General features: G+C 48.2%; 1 protein-coding gene across 2 annotated transcripts in view; it reads right to left on the minus strand.

Annotated features, from left to right (window-relative positions):
• SCFD1 (sec1 family domain containing 1) overlaps positions 1–16,786 on the minus strand; it is a 1,005,810-nt gene that overhangs the window by 333,211 nt on the left and 655,813 nt on the right. For both annotated transcript variants that reach the window (XM_069638499.1, XM_069638500.1), the window contains exon 19: positions 15,030–15,105. In XM_069638499.1, the coding sequence (XP_069494600.1) occupies positions 15,030–15,105 (76 nt within the window). The remainder of the gene's footprint in view (positions 1–15,029; positions 15,106–16,786) is intronic.

Raw genomic sequence — 16,786 nt, forward strand, 5'->3', positions numbered from 1 at the left:
TCCTACCTTACAGAAATAGATGGCAGAGGACCGCCTGTCCAGACGCTGATTCCTTGTTAGTGTCTTCAGTCAAGCAATAATGCTTGGCGAATGTGTGTACCGTGCTCCAGGTAGCCGCTCTGCAGATGTCTTTTATCGGTACTCCTGCGTGGAAAGTGACCGAAGCTGCTCTTCCCCCTGGTGGAGTGAGCTGTAGGAGGTCTAGTGAGTGGATCGCCTTTAGACTGATGGCAGTGACTTATGCATTTAGTCACCCAGCGTGCAAGACTGTGCTTAGAAATATGTTGTCCTTTCGTGCGACTTGAGAAAGCTATGAAAAGCCTTGAAGAAGCACAGAACTCCTTGGTCCTTTGAATGTAAACTCTGAGGATTCGGGCAACATCTAGCGAGTGCAGTGTTCTCTCTGCGTTTGAAGTGTGGTTGCTGAAAGAAGTTGGGAGTACGATATGCTCCGAGAATGACATTTACAATAGAACCTTGGGTAGGAATTGAGGGTGCGTTTCAAGGATGACACGGTCACTCTGGAACATGATGAACAGTGGTTCTGATGATAGGGCCTGCCGTTTGCTGATCCTTCTAGCCGATGTGATGGCTACCAAGAAAGCAGCCTTCCAGGATAGAAACTTCATGTCACACCTATGTATGGGTTCATATGGTGATTCCATGAGTGCCGCCAGGACCGTGTTCAGGCTCCAACAGGGTACCGGTACCAGTGTTGGTGGAAAGGTACGAAGCAACCCTTTAAGAAATATTTTAATCGCTGGATTGGTGAGTGAAGATGATCGATTAGGATTTGTCATGTATGCCGATATGGCTCATAGATGTACCTAGGTGGAGGCCAGGGAGAGCCCCACTTTAGCCAGGTGTAAAAGGTATGGTAACGCTTATTCCACTGACGTAGTGAGTGGGTCCGAAAGAGGTCTCACACCATTTGGTGAAATGTGTCAATTTCCGGATGTACGTGGTCCGTGTGGATGGAGCTCTAGATGCTTTGATTATGTCCCAGCATTCTGAAGGAAGGGTTAGGTTTGCTAATTTCCGCTGTTCAGGAACCATACTTTGAGCTATAGGCTTGATGGGTCGTGGTGGAGAACCTTGTAGTTCTGCTGCATCACTAGGCCCTGAGACGAATCGGCAACCCTTGGGAGAGGTGCCGGAGGGTCAGATACCACACCGGTCGTGCCCATGCCGGTGCTATGAGTATCATTCTGCATGGTTGCTCCTTCACTCTGCATAGTACTTGCATTATCAGTGGAATCGGTGGGAAGGCATACAGGAACTTGCCTGTCCAGGTTACTGAGAATGTGTCCCCTATTGAAAGGTCCTCTGGCTATCTCGGGGCGAACAGGTGACCTTTCTTGTTGTCCTTGGTGGCAAAGAAGTCAATTTCCGGATGTCCCCACCTGCAAAATATCCATTGAGCCTCTTCCTTGTATAATTCCCGCTCGTGGGAGGTTGTGTAGTCTCTGCTCAGTTTGTCTGCTAGGACATTGTCCACTCCTGGCAGGTGTTCTGCTTTGAGCTGAACTTTGTGCTGTAGTGCCCATGACCATAGATATTCCTTGGCTATCATCTCTGATCGTGTGCCTCCCTGCTTGTTGGTATAATGCATGGAGGTTGTGTTGTCTGTCTGGATCGTTACTACCTGCCCTGCTAGTACAGGGCAGAAAGCTTTCAGTGCCTAGCGTATTGCTCTGAGTTCCAGAACGTTGATGTGTAGTCGGGACTCTTGGTATGACTACGTGCCCTTTGTTTGCAGATCTGCCAGATGTGCTCCCCAGCCTGACAGAGACGCATCTGTTCTGAGAAGAAGCGTTGACGTTGGAGCTTGGAAGGCATTCCCTGCGACAGATTTTGCGGTGTGCTCCACCATTGGAGTGCTTTGTGGAAGCTTGTGGGAAGCTGGATGACGTCTTTCCATGACCAGAGTGCCACAGCTTCCCTAACCATCAGAGCAGTTAATACTCGCAGTGGCAGCTAGAAAGAAACTGGCGAACCCCTCATCTCCATTGTCAGCACCCCTTAACAAGGAAGGACTAAAATTGGAAGCGATGGGCAGGAAAGTATCATCATCAGCTTCCCTAACCATCAGAGCAGTTAATACTCTGGCCATGACAGCACGCTTCGACTGGGAACTATGGCTTTGCATATCGAAGCTCACCAAACACCTACCGGCAACATTCCAAGAGGAAGCCAGGGCAATAATAACGAATGGTGAAGCCACATCCGATCACATGATTGATGCAGCGGTAGAAATTGCAGAATCAGGCTGCCGTAAAATGGCCCACTGCACGCTCCTAAGAAGGCAAGCTTGGATGTAAGCAACAAACTTCAGACCAGAGTTCCAAGCACAAATACTGGATATGGCCTTCCATGGGCATGATCTCTTTAGCAAGAAGATTGACGCTCATCTCAAGGGTATTAAGACGGACACAGATACAGCTCGAGCTATCAGCTCGCTGAAAGATAAGGACAAAGAACGCCACACCTTTCGATCCTTTCGAGGCTCATCCTCCAAATACAGAGGATTCAACCATCCGTCCTACAGTCAGAGAGCACAAGGCAGTACCTTTCAAGATAATAGATACCACCAGACGATGGCGAGGTTCAATACACAAAGAGGCAGGCGTGGCTCTAACCATGCCAAAACACATTCCAAACATAACTTGACAACTCATGCCGTTTCCACTCACAGCACACCCCGGTGGGAGGGAGAATAAGCCGGCATTACCAACTCTGGCGAAAGATTACATTGGACAAGTGGGTGTTGCAAGTAATTCGCAAGGGACACACAATTGAATTTTTGAATCAACCTCCCTCCCTTCCGGCAACACCATGAAAGGCACACCTTGTGAAACATATGACAATAGAGATTTGCAAGCTGCTCCAAAAAGCAGCCATAGAACCAGTTCAAGTGAAATAAAGGGGAAGAGGCTTCTACTCCCGGTTTTTCCTAGTCAGAAAAAAGAACGGCCAGTGGAGACCAATATAGGACATAAGAGCGCTAAACAAATTCATCAAGTGCATCAAATTCAAGATGACGTCAATACAAAATGTCCTCCCTTGGTTAAACAAGCACGACTTCCTAGCAACCCTGGACTTGGAAGACGCCTACTTCCATATTCCCATCCACCCGGCACACAGAAGTTTTCTCAGATTTGCAGTGGGAAATGCACACTTCCAATTCCATCTCCTCGCATTCGGCACCAATAGTCTTCACCAAGGGCTTGGCACTGGTGGCTAAGCCTTCGTGTCTGCCGGAGTGCATTCGTTCTAAGGCATTTAGTCGTAAGTTGCTACTCGAGCAACACTGTTCTTATGTTGAAGGGACTCAGCATACTTCTGTGGCCCAGCGCGAAACGGCTGTAGGCGCCAGTATACTCACCCTTTGAGTTGTGTCACCAATTGGACACACTAGGGTGGAGCCCCACCACAAGCTTAGCAGTTTCCCGTGCAGGAACCAGGTTTTGGACGCTGACAATTGGAACCATCAGCCCATCCAGTTACGATTTGTCTCTCTGAGGATATCTTGTGTTCTTCGAAGTAGTGGACACATTTCTATGTCTGGGTCCGGTTGGTACCGATGGTTGGGATCTTTGGCGCCTATGGAACTCTTCAATAATTCTTTGCATCGACTCAATCACTATAGGGTCATATGGATCTGTGACATCCTCGGTGGGGTGCCAAGGTGAACTATTCTCCTTGGGGGTGAGAATAGGCTTTCTCATATGAATGAAGTGTCATAAAAATCTTCTTGCAGAATGACATCTGGCAGCTCAACCTTCTCCTTTATTAGTGACAATTGTAATTTCATGACGGTTCAAGCCAGCCCAGGAGCGCGCACTCAGCTGCGAAAAGCAGCTGAGGGAGCACTGAGTGTTCATATTGGGCTTGCTCCATGGCTCCTCCATAACAGGTGAGGGAGCTAGTGGGTTGGCACCCCCTCCCGCATTATGTACCAGTTCCCACTGGTACATCCTCATTGAGTCTATGCATAGGGTCAGTGTGGCTGGAGATGAAATACTATGACTTTGAAGTAATGTACATTAACTGCTGGTAATGCAATGATTTTGAGCACATTACAGGATCCAACGACACCCTACAGTAGAAAGCTACCAGGGTAGTTCAGCAAGTTCAGTGGCTGTTGCTGAGATGTTATATTTGTGAATCTGGCTGCAACTAGCATGAAGAAATGCTATAAAATGTGTTTGGCCAGGGGATGGGTTGGGCTGGTCGCTTGGAGGCAGGCGTGGGGGAATTTCTGCCTCATAGTGAAAATAAAAGTTGGCAGCCAAGAACCCATAGTTTAGTTTCCTAATATCTGCTGTCAGTGCAATAGAAGCATATATTTCTGATTAAGAAGTTTGACAAGGATATAACATCTTTAAAAACATATCCTGTGATAAAACGCAAAGGAAGGGTCACATAAATCTTAGGGTATTCGTGTTCCAGTCCGACAAAAAAAGAAACCTAGTGAATGCAGGTTTAAGAAGCATGTTTCCATTTGGAAAAGTGTCTCTTGATTTTTCTATGAAAGTATAAGCTACACATTTGGAAAACAATACAGTGCCCAGCACGTGGAAAGGCTGCTCTTAACAATGATAACCCCCACCCCAGTGATATTCATGACCCATTGATTCCCATGGTGTCCCCCCTTTCAGGCCAGAAGAACACAGGCTAAGCAAACAAAGGTCCCGCAAACGTGCGAAATGGCAGCTGGGCAAAGGGGCACCTTTCAGACGCCTGGAAAGAGTTCTTTGCCAGAGGGGACGACTTCCTGAGGCAAACCATGCCTCACCTTCCGAGGGAGGCAGCATGATTTGAGATGAGGAATGACAGCCTCTATCTCCCGGGTGTGCGCATGCGCTCTGGCACTGCGAGACACCCACGCTGAGCGCCGCCGCAGCGTCAACATCGCATAAAGAAATGTGCTCAGCGGCCATGGGAGATGCACTAGCGTCCTCCAGTCACACCTGCGGGATATCTAAGGCTCGGCATCACCTCTACCACGCAAGACCGATGAGGTGCGAGTTCAGCATCCCGACTCCTGCAGGCAGCAGCAGCAGCACCGTTCCCAGGGCCTGGTACCAGAGCCGCGCAGGCCCGCAGTGTGGGAGTCGATGTGGTGTAACATGCCAACTGACCACAAAAGTGATGGGTGGAAGGTTTCGAATTAATCTAAACCACTGGCAATTGCTCTGGGCCATGCCAAGGCGGGGGAAAAAAAATAGAGTGTTTTCTTAAGCTGGTGAAACCTCCAATGACGCCTATGAATGGGGAAGGAGATTGGTCGTGTCAGCCGCCAAAAGCGGGTGGGTTGACGGGTAACACTTGTGTATAGGCGCGTTATAAATGCTATATTATATCATATTATATGGGTGTACACCTAGCACCAAGACAGATGGTGAAAGCCCCATGGTACTGGCAGTGTGGGCTTCCAGGGTTAACATTCCAGGCACTGCACACTCAAGGTCTATAGACTGGCAGTGTGGGCTTCCAGGGTTAACATTCCAGGTACTGCACACTCAAGGTCTATAGACTGGCAGTGTGGGCTTCCAGGGTTAACATTCCAGGTACTGCACACTCAAGGTCTATAGACTGGCAGTGTGGGCTTCCAGGGTTAACATTCCAGGTACTGCACACTCAAGGTGCACAGACTGGCAGTTGTTAGGAAAGATTTATCTTTTGGCAACTTTCCCTCCATATTCTATGGACCCCCAAATCCTTTGCTTTTGTTTTTGAAGCTGTCCTGATTTTTACAGTGAAGCTTCAGTGCCCTGGTCTTTTGCTGATTTTGTCATGGGGAAACTGACTGGTCCATCAGATTATCGGTACTGGTAAACTGTATTTCCCTTTTGTCTTTTTACCATTCAGGTAAGCTTTCAACAGTGCACACAGCATCATGCAATGCAGTACAATGGAGATACTTCTGTATTACCCTAGTCTTTTACACTTGTGTTTGATGTTTGGTTACTTTTATATGTGCCTAAAGACAAACTGGTGGCAGCAAAAATATTTGTATTATTTTTGCGTTATTTCTAGTGGGCACATTCACAGTCATCCCGTATGGCTACTAAATGTGGCCAGTGCCCTAAAATGGCCATGCTACAAGATTTTAAAGCCATGCACGGTAAAGCTGCTGCATTTCCGGGCTAGTGATGCCTGTGTGTGTGTGGCCCAGGAAGGGGGTGGGACTGCCTGGCCCCATTTCACATCTCTGTTGCCTGAATGTCTAGGTGTTTGACATGAGTGAAACCCACAGTAGGTCCCTGATTGGACCACTGATTGGACCACTGCTGCTGTTTGAATGGTGCAGATCCTCACCATTGGTGGGCTTGGACTGGCTTCTAGGCAGAATCCTGGGTAAGACGAGGACTCTTGCAGCCATTGATTTCAGCCTTATTAATTCGTGACTGGCAGGACGCCTGCAGTTGCCTAGGTGCGGTGGCCGTCGCTGGAAAACTTACCTCCAGCGACCCTGAGTTGGCCCATCTAGTCCACTGTGAAAATCCGGAGTCAGGGAGAAGTAATCACAACATATTAGTCTCCCCCTGTTCTCCTTAGAATAAACCTTAGAATAAACTTTGGTTTTTCCATTCCATCGCTGTTTGATCATCAAGTAGCTGTGTGAAGAGAGAATGAAAGCGAGGGGTCAAAGATTACCCCAAGATTACAAGCAGATGAAGAGAAAGGAAGGGTGAAAGGTGGGAAAAGAAGCCCAGGAGGAGAAGTAGAGGGGGAGCAAGAGGGAAAATAAAGGACCCAACTTTCCAAAGGATTGAGATGAAGAAAACAAGTAGCCATACAGAATTTGATGGACAATAGAGAAGAAGAAACTGTGTTATGAAGAGACGGAGTGAATGAAGAGAAAGAATAGAAAATGTGTTTATCAGCAGCACAGAAATGACAAGTCAGATTAGGAAGCTGATTACAGTAGAGAGGAAAGAAGAGGACCCCAAACAGAACCTTGTGGTATGCCATAGAGAAGCGGAAATGATCGAGAAAGTTGACAAGCCCGAAAGACAGAATACGAGCAGTCAGAGAGATGAGATTCGAACCACCTCAAGATAGACCCACTTTAACCAAGAGAAGCAAGAGAAGGATAGGTGATCTCGGGAGGCTAGCTCAGGGGTACTGTGCTCACTTTGGAAGCAAGACGACGCGGAGCAACACAGGTTTGATCCCTGGGTCCGCGCTTAGAAATCTCTGGGTATTAAGCATGTTATACATAACAAATTATATATATTATATATTTGTCTACGGTGTCGAAAGTGGCAGAGAGATGGAGGAAAATAAGAATAGAGGATTGTTTATTTTGTCTAGTGGAAAGTAAGAAACATGCAATAGAGCAGATTCTGTGGAGTGAGCAGGACGGAATCCAAATTAAACAAGAGGAAGAAGAGAATGAAGGTGGAGAAACAAGGATATTTGAGGGTATACAACCTGCTCAATAAGTTTGGATAAGGAAGGCAACAGTGAGATAGGACAGAAATTAGATGTAAAGCGGAATCCAAGGAAGGCTTCAGAGAATGGGAATGATAACCGCATACTTAAATGAAGAAGGGAAGGTGGAAGAGGCAAGAGGGATTCACTAAGGAAGTAAGATAAAGGACCAAGAACGGATATATAGAAGTGATAAATGTTGAGGGAATACGCTCTAGCGGGGGAAGCAGTAGGGTGCACCCAGGCCAGAAATGCAGAGCTATCAGCATCAAATAGCAGAAAAAAAGAGGAGAAGGAGGAGAGAGGAAAGAAGGGGGCTCGATAGAAGGATGGGGAGACAAGGGAGGCAGGGGAGAGGAAAAGGAGGGAGAAGGAAGAGAAAGGAACAAAGAGAAAGAGAGACAAAGAAGTAGGAAAAAAGAACTAGGAACAAAGAGAGAAAGAGAAAGAGGAACGAAGCGAGGCTACTTTAGAAGTGAAGACGTTAGCAAAGTCAGCAGCGCTGGGACGAGTGGATAGAAAGGACCTAAGTAATTGGAAAAGACGATAAGGACGGTGGCAAAAAGATACGCTAAAAGCTAAAAGCAGGCGTTAAAGTGCAACCCGCAAAGGGACCTCGTAATCAGGCGTTAAGGGTTTAACGGCGCATACACCTTTTACGGCGCCGTTAACCCTTTAACGCCTGGGTCGTAATGAGCCCCGATAACTGTTAACCAAGAGCAGTGTTTCAATAACATTTATAGAAGTTGTATTTCTTTGAACTGTGTCAAGTCTTCTTGGATAACTGAAAGTGGCGGAAAAGCATTGTGGCTGGGAATAACATTGATGCTATTCTGAAGAAGTGGAGAGTCTTTATTTCACCAATAATAAGAACTGCGCTGTTGTTGGAACTTTGGTTAACAAAACTTTATCTTAATACTGAAACTCCAAGAACCAAATTGAGACTTTGCTACCTATGTGGATTTCCTTATTTATGTTGATGAACATTGAAGTTTATTGAAACCTGGGGATGAGAGTTCACCCAGATTACTAAAAGTTTATCAAGAAACTGTGAATATAATGGTTTATGTTATCTGAATTGCCATATATGATATGCATTACTTACCGTAAAAGCATTTCTGATGATTGTATCTGCTTAGATTCACATGCTGTGCATATGGTCCGACATCCAGTGGTAACCACAGAGTATTGCATCTTCTTTTTTGGGGACCGAAAGGTGACGTCGGCATAGGCGTGTCTGAAACACTATCCCTATCGTGACGTGTGTAGTACCCAAAATCCCTCACGCGCCGAGGTCCCTCCGATTGTATTTTTTCTGCCATGAGGGAGCCCAAGTCTATAGTGAGTGAGTACATGAAGAGAGAAAGTAGTAAGAAGTCTATGTTCCTTCCACCCCGAGCGGGGAGGCAGGGAGGGCGCATGTGAATCTAAGCAGATACAATCATCAGAAATGCTTTTACGGTAAGTAATGCACGTCTTCTGATGCTTGTTAATCTGCTTAGAATCACATGCTGTGCATAGACTAGCGAGCAGTACCCGGAGTTGGAGGTGGGTTGTGAGAAGGAACAGTAGAAAAAAGATGTCTTAGTACTGCTTGTCCCATCAGACCTACAATGAGTGTCTAGGCAATAGTGTTTTGTAAAGGTGTGTACAGAACTCCAGGTTGCCGCTTTGCAAATGGACTCTAGGGGAACATTTGCAATGAATGCTATGGATGCCCCAGTGCCTCGAGTACAATGTGCTCTAGGCTTGAAGGGCAGTTCTCTCTTTGCAAGAGAGTAACATAGTGTGATGCATTTGACAATCCACCTTGATATTGATGATTTAGAGACAGGGTCCCCTTCTCTACCAGCTGCCACTGAAACAAAAAATTGTTTAGTTTTCCTCAGTGGTTTAGTTCTATCCATGTAGAACATGACTGCCCTGCGCACATCTAGTGTGTGAAGGCTTCTTTCGGCCATGTTAGTAGGTCTCTGGAAGAACGTGGGTAGTTCGATTGACTGGTTCACATGGAACTTCGAAATAAATTTTGGCGCAAATCTGGGATGAGTGCGCACAAACGAGGGCTGGCGAGACAACTAACAGATCTTCCCATTGTCCGCTGGCCTGACACCACTGGCTGTTGAGCCACTCCTGCATGGGACACATGCGCAGCCGCACGTGGGGGACCAAGTATATGCATGACGCCATCATCCCTAGCAAACGCATAGCTTTGCGTACTATCACCTTCCGTCTGGCTACATACTGAGGAACTTGAGAGAGCATGTTCTGAACCCTCTCACTGGAAGGGAAGACTCGACCGTCTTCCGTGCGAATTAGAGCCCCCAGGAACTGTTTTACTTGGCTGGGGACTAAGCTGGATTTCTTTTCGGTGATAGAAATTCCTAGGCTGAACAGTAGGTCTACTGTCTTTTGGGTGTTCGAAAAACAAACGTCAAACGAGTCCCCCGTGATGAGCCAATCATCGAGGTAAGGGTAAACTGGAACTGAAAGTCTGCGCAGGTGTGCTGCTGCCACTGCCAGGACCTTGGTAAACACCCGTGGCGCCGAGGCTATGCTGAAGGGGAGTACCTTGAACTGGTAGTGTTTGTCCTGAATCACGAACCTTAGGAATTTTCTGTGCGCTGGCAGCATTGAAATATGAAAGTAAGCATCTTTCATATCCAATGTTGTCATGAAGTCCCCCTGTTTCAGCAATGGGATCATCTCTTGAAGTGTTACCATGCGAAACTTCTGGGGCTTTATGAACTTATTCGCTGGGGGCAGGTCTAGAACAGGACGCATGGTGAGATCCTTTTTGGGTACAAGGAAGTACACTGAATAGATACCCTCGTTTACCTGAAGAATCGGGACGGCTTCTATGGCGTCCTTTACCAGCAGCGCCTCCACCTCTTGGACCAGGATCTGCAGATGTTCTGGTGAAAGGCGTCAATGTTTCAGCGGTCTGAACTGTGGGGGTCGGGCGAATTCCACGCAATAACCGTGGGCGACCGTCTTTAATACCCACTGGTCTGAGGTTATCCCCTCCCATGCCTTGAGGAAAGATGTTAATCGCCCCCCGACCGGGGAGACATGGGAGGGGACCTGAAATGGGTGGTCATTTCTGACCCGAGGTTGACGCACCTCTGGAATTGGAGCCTCTGCCTCTATTCTTTCCGCGCTTCTGACCCCTCTGGGGGTAGTAAGTGGGGCTTGCATGCAGCTGGTTGACTTGCGTTGAAGTTGCCCGTGCCGAAAATATTTTGAGCGGCGCGTGCTTGTCCTCGAAAGGACCGCCGAGAATTGCTGCCCCTCTGTGAAGAGGGTTTTTGGGAAATTTGGTGCAGCGACTTAATAGTCTCATGCTCCTTCTTGGCTGTCTCCAACCCATCGCCTACCACCTTCCCTAAGAGGTTGGCCTCTTCTATGGGTTTATTGATGATGGATGCCTGGGTCTCAGGCCTGAAACCCGACGTGCGCAGCCACGCGTGTCTCTTTAGGAGAGTACCCTGTGCGAGAGACCTGCCTGCTGTCTCTGCGGAGTCCAGGGTATTCTTTACAACATTTTGATTGGCAAGTTTACCCTCCGAGACAATGGCGAGAAGCTTGGCTCTGGTTGGTTCCGGAACCTCCTGGAGGCCTTCCTGGAGTACGTTCAATTGGGTGTCGACGTAGCTTGCCAGTAACGTTGTGTTATTGGCAATCCGGACGGTATAAGCAGCCGCCGACGTGACCCGTTTGCCTAAAGCATACAACCTTTTGGACTCCTTGTCCGGGGGGTGACTCTCCCGTGGCAAGGGGAACCCTTGCTCTCTTGTGAGTGTTGGTCACTACCAGCGAGTCTGGGATTGCGTGCCCTTTGATGTAAAGCGGGTCGGTGGGGGAGGGCCGGAAGAGTTTTTCGACCCTTGGGTTCACAGCCCTCGTCTGAGCGGGTGTGAGTAAAGAAGGGGCCAGCCGTCTCTTTACAGAGCTGAAGAGAGGGATAGACTGGCTAGCCGGAGGCTTGTCATTAATAATGTTTTCCGCAAAATCCTGTTCAGGCAATGCCTCAATCGTGGCAATTTTAAAGAATTCCGCTGCTTTTTTCAACGTGTTGTTGAAAGCCATTTGATCATCCACTGGGGGAACCTACCTAACCAGTGTGGATGGGGGAGAGTCGAGGCAAACGCTATCAGAATTATGATCGTCCTGCTGGGTGTCCTCCCAGTTGTCCGTTGCGCCTTGATCTTCCCCATAATTGTCCAGAAAAGAAGTCTCCTCTTCTTCTGTATAGATGTCTCTATATGTGTCTTTCTGGACATCTTCTTGATAATCAACATAGTGTTGAACATCTAGGTGTTGGGCAACTTGTGTATGAGGGTTAGGGTCTACCCGAGCTTTTTTTGGCGGAGGTTGATCAGAAGCTCCGAAAACCTGCTGCAGCCCATCCATATACCCCTCAAATTGCTCTGTGGTCCACTTGGATGACCCAAATGGACCCAGCTGAGCAGGAACCAGGTCCTCCGCCCTAAGGCGTTCAGAGGATCTCCTCAGGGAGCTTGAGAGCGGTACCTGGTTCTCTTCGTAAGAGTCCTCAGGATTGTCTTCCAAAACCGTGGAAAACCTTTCAGCGGATTGGCCCATAACTGTGGGCGAAACCGGTACTAGGCCCACCGCCGTAGCAATCCTGTTGATGCTCTTACTGATAGTTACCGAATCTTCGTGGGACAACGCCTCCGATGACGGCTTCCCGGGTAGAGGCCTAGTTAGAGGCCTACTCGTAGTTTTCGGGCCTGCACGGGCCTTGGAAACCTTGAAAGTCGTCGAAGTTTCTTGTTCAGAAACTTCGGCGTGTGTAGTTTGGGGAGTAGCGCCTTTGTTAAGTTTATTAAGCACAGTCGTCATGTGCTGCTGCGGATGCGGGGAAGGCTTCGGATCAGATCGATCCGATGGCGCTTGCGCCTTCTTCGACGTCGTCGAGGAGGGCGCTTGGGTTGTGTGTTTTGTGTGGTGAGATTGTACACCCCTGTCACCGGGTGTGGTCCCTGTAGCAAGACCGGAGTCGAGCCTGGAAGGGTCGGGGACGGGCGTGGCGGCTCTAGAATCGTCCCCCTTAAAGTCTACAACGTCCACGTTGGACGTTTGGTCATCCGATGTACCCCCGTCACTCTCGGCTGGTGTCGCGGCAGGGGAGGGAGGCTCCACGCGTGACATACCGTATGCGGCCCACCACTTCAACCGGCGCTCCTTAAGGGATTAGGTTTAGGAGTTTATACGACAAACACCGCTTTAGTGCTCTAGGGGGAGACAAGCGTACACGAAGTGTGCTCGTCTTTCCACGGATATCTGACCCTTCACAGAGGGCAGAATCTAAATGGAGTCCTTTCCATAGCAGAAGGGAAGGGTGACCAGACCAAAAAGGAAAGAAGTGGAAAAGAGGAAAGACATCATAGCAGTATGGCAAACCCCGAGCCCACTCTCCCTACTGTGTAGGCCGGCCAGAAGGCCCGACCACGTGGAGGTCCGAACGCCGGATCTTAGGTGCCGGAATCCACAGCCGTAGACGGTTCCCCCGTAGTCTTCGTCGAAGATGTTCTTGACAGACGAAGTGACTTAACGGGGATTAAACCGACAATTCGGTAAGATAAACAATGTCTCATGAAGAGCTCCGCTATAGGGCGACCAGTTATCTGGGCAGAAAAAAACAATCTGAGGGACCTCGGCGCGTGAGGGATTTTGGGTACTACACACGTCACGATAGGGATAGTGTTTCAGACACGCCTATGCCGACGTCCCCTTTCGGTCCCCCGAAAGACAAGATGCAATACTCCGCGGTTACCACTGGATGTCGGACCATATGCACAGCATGTGATTCTAAGCAGATTAACAAGCATCAGAAATATATATTTCTTTTGTGTATTTGATGTTTAGTGTGAGGGCCAGACATCCTGTGTTAAGAGTGTTTCCCCTTTAGTTTTGTTAGGCAGGGAAATTCTCAGCAGAGCAGGGATAGCGAGTCATTTAATATCATTTACACTTTAATAAAATGGCAAGTTTTGAACAATCATCAAAAGGTTGTCTGCCTCGCATTGCTAACCCCTCACACCCTGCAAGCTCTGTGGGCCTGGAGCGATACTGTGCTTCCAAAGGCCTGATACTGTAAACTCTATGTACCCTGAATGATAATCTGCTATCTAAGTTCTGACCCTGTAAGCTCTATGAGCCCTGAGCAATTCTAGGCTACACCAAGACCCGACCATGTTAGCTCCATGAGCCCTGAGTGATACTCAGCTACCCAAGGCCTGGCCCTGTAAGCTCCATGTACCTGGAGTGATGCTCTGCTACCCAAAGCATGTCCCTGTAAGATCCATGTGCCTGGAGTGATGCTCTGCTACCCAAGGCCTGGCCCTGTAAGCTCCATGTGCCTGGAGTGATGCTCTGCTACCCAAGGTATGTCCCTGTAAGCTCCATGTGCTTCATGTGCCTGGAGCGATGCTCTGCTACCCAGGGCCTGGCCATGTAAGATTCATGTGCCTGGAGTGATGCTCTGCTACCCAAGGCATGTCCCTGTAAGCTCCATGTGCCTGGAGCGATGCTCTGCCACCCAGGGCCTGGCCCTGTAAGCTCCATGTGCCTGGAGCGATGCTCTGCCACCCAGGGCCTGACCCTGTAAGCTCCATGTGCCTGGAGCGATGCTCTGCTACCCAAGGCCTGGCCCTGTAAGCTCTATGTGCCCCCCAGTGAATACTGTGTTGCCCAAGGCAGAAGCTTGGTGCATCCAGAGAACTAGATCCACCTTGCAAGCATGTCTGTTTCTAGGGCAAGAGAAGACTAACTAGTCTTCGGAGAAGCCAGCAACGGGGCAACCAGATCTGCCATATAACCAGCAACGTTCCAACACTTCCAGGAGAAAGGGTACTTGAAGCCCTAGTGCACAGAGTGTGCCCAAACCCTTAGCCTGTGAGCTCAGACAAATCATAGAGAGGACATTGGGGAGAAGGGGCCGGGAGGACACTACTATGATACAGGGTGTTAACAATGATATGCAGTGTACCGACAGATAGGCCACCCTTTCTTTACTTAGACACCCATTTGGCCCAGGCCCTACAGCACCCCAAGAAGGCAATCAATACTTTGTTTATTGCACGTCTCTTTCCCAACCACCATCAAACCTCTCACATCTCAATAGTTAAAGAATAGTCTGTTCCTCCTTCCTCACGACACAGCTCACAAATATTCCAACTGGAGTGCCACTCAGGCCTACATGGGGTCATCATAGAATGCAGATGCACAGTAGCAAGCGAGAGAGCTAACCAGGCTACAACTGCTGCATTACCATGCTAAGATGTAGCAATAGAAAAGTGCACGCTGTCGCTAGGTCCTACTGCATTTATGGGAAATGTCACTGGGCCAATGTGCTTTAAAATGGAATGTTTTCTGCTATTTTTAAACTAGTTCCCAGAAACATTCCTTGGGGTGTAAGATGGAAACATGCGTTTACCATGGGCCAGCCCCTCCTCCACCATTTGAAGTATTAGCGCATCCCCATCAGCGAAACAAAAGTGTGGTGTATTTGCGCCCCTGCTCAGAGATCATTCCAATGTACAAAAAAAGACTGTACTCACAAGTTGCTTTAGCACCAAGTTCTTCACCCCTTCCATGACGAACTGAGAGCCTGTGTTCATCACTCGTGAAAGAAGACTGAAAGGAGAAGAAAAAACACAAAAACGCTAAAAGACAAGAGGTTCAGTCACTGCAAACCATGCCCCCAAACTGCATTCATAACCCAACACACACCTTGCCTTCAGCCTTGGGGGCACTGTACCTTAAAGATGCAACCTTCAATAACACCAAATAGGACCAATTGATGAGTAGTAACTGTGGATTCAAAGGCATATGGAGATAGTGGATACCTGTTGAGTTTCCTAGTGTACCTCAGGGAAAACGAAAGGGTACTAATGAATGTCCCCATATGCCCCTTGTATGGACTACTGAGTAACAATGCAGTATCTCTCTGTATTGAAACAATGGACTAGTGGGTTCGAGTGCAACATCCCACAGTATGACCAAACACAGACAAACAAGTTACTTTCTTACCTGGTAACGTTCTTTCAATGGCATGGTCTGACGACGTATTACATATCTATGACAGTAATCACCACAGCTGTGCTGCTTCGGAACATTTTTGGCGTCTGCGTCCTGCGTCGATATGCTGTCCTCGAGGGCCTCTGTCGAGCCAACATCACCGGATGTTATAAGTAGGACGCACGACGCCCGTAGCCTCAGTTGTAGTTTTTTCCTCAGAACGTGTGGCACCAAACTACTGCCAGTATGACCAAAGAAAGCCTTGCGGAAACATAAGCTGCAATCCCATAAGAAATTCTGTAGTGGGGCAGGTAGGGAGGGAGCGATATGAAATACGTCGTCGGACCATCCCATCGAAAGAACGTTACCAGGTAAGAGAGTAACTTGTTCTTCGAGGGGATTGGGTCCTCCGACGTATTCCATATCTATGACATACTCCCAAAGCAGTACCAACGTATGGAGGAGGGAAAAAGAATTTAGAATATAGAAATTTAGAATGTCCAATGAAATTGCAGAGTTAAGGACCGCCTTGCCAAAGGCCAGATCCTGCCCATGGATAGAATTTAGGGAGTAGTGTTGTACACAAGTATGGACCGAAGCCCAAGTGGCTGCTTCACAGATGTTTTGAATAGGAACACCCCTCTGCAGGGCAGTAGAGGCAACCATACCCCTAGTAGAATGGGCCGTAAGCCAACCGGAGGGTCCTTACCCGCCAAGCGGTAACATTCAGAAATTGCCAAGATAATCCATCTAGACAAAGCCTGCTTAGTAACAGCTTCTCCCAAACGCCTTCTAGCGTAACCTATAAAGAGCTGATCGTCCACTCTGACCCGGGACATGTGTGAAATGTAGAAACTTAAAGCTCTCCTAGATCCAACCTATGGAGCCCCTCCTCTTCCTTACCAGGATGCAGAGGAGGATAAAATGCTGGAAGAATGACTTTCTGGGTTAAATGAAATTCTGACACCACTTTCGGAAGAAAGGAAGGACGAACTCTAAGGACAACCCTGTCCTTATGAAACACAGTGAAGGGTGGCCTAACTGAAAGTGCCTGCAACTCACTCTGCGACCGGAAGTAACCGCAACCAAAAATACAGTCTCAAAGGACAAGAATGTAAAGGCTCAAATGGAGCAAGCATTAGGAATTGTAGAACAAGGTTCAAATCCCAACCAGGCACCTGGAAAGGTGACGGCGGAAACACATTAGTGAGCCCTTTGAGAAACTGAGAAATTAAAGGAATTTTGAAATAAGAACACTCCTCAAACGAGCGCTTAAATATGGACAGCGCCACCAGGT

This window comes from Ambystoma mexicanum, chromosome 14 (assembly GCF_040938575.1).
Source record: "Ambystoma mexicanum isolate Mex_15411 chromosome 14, UKY_AmexF1_1, whole genome shotgun sequence".
Classification (NCBI taxonomy): Eukaryota; Metazoa; Chordata; class Amphibia; order Caudata; family Ambystomatidae; genus Ambystoma; species Ambystoma mexicanum.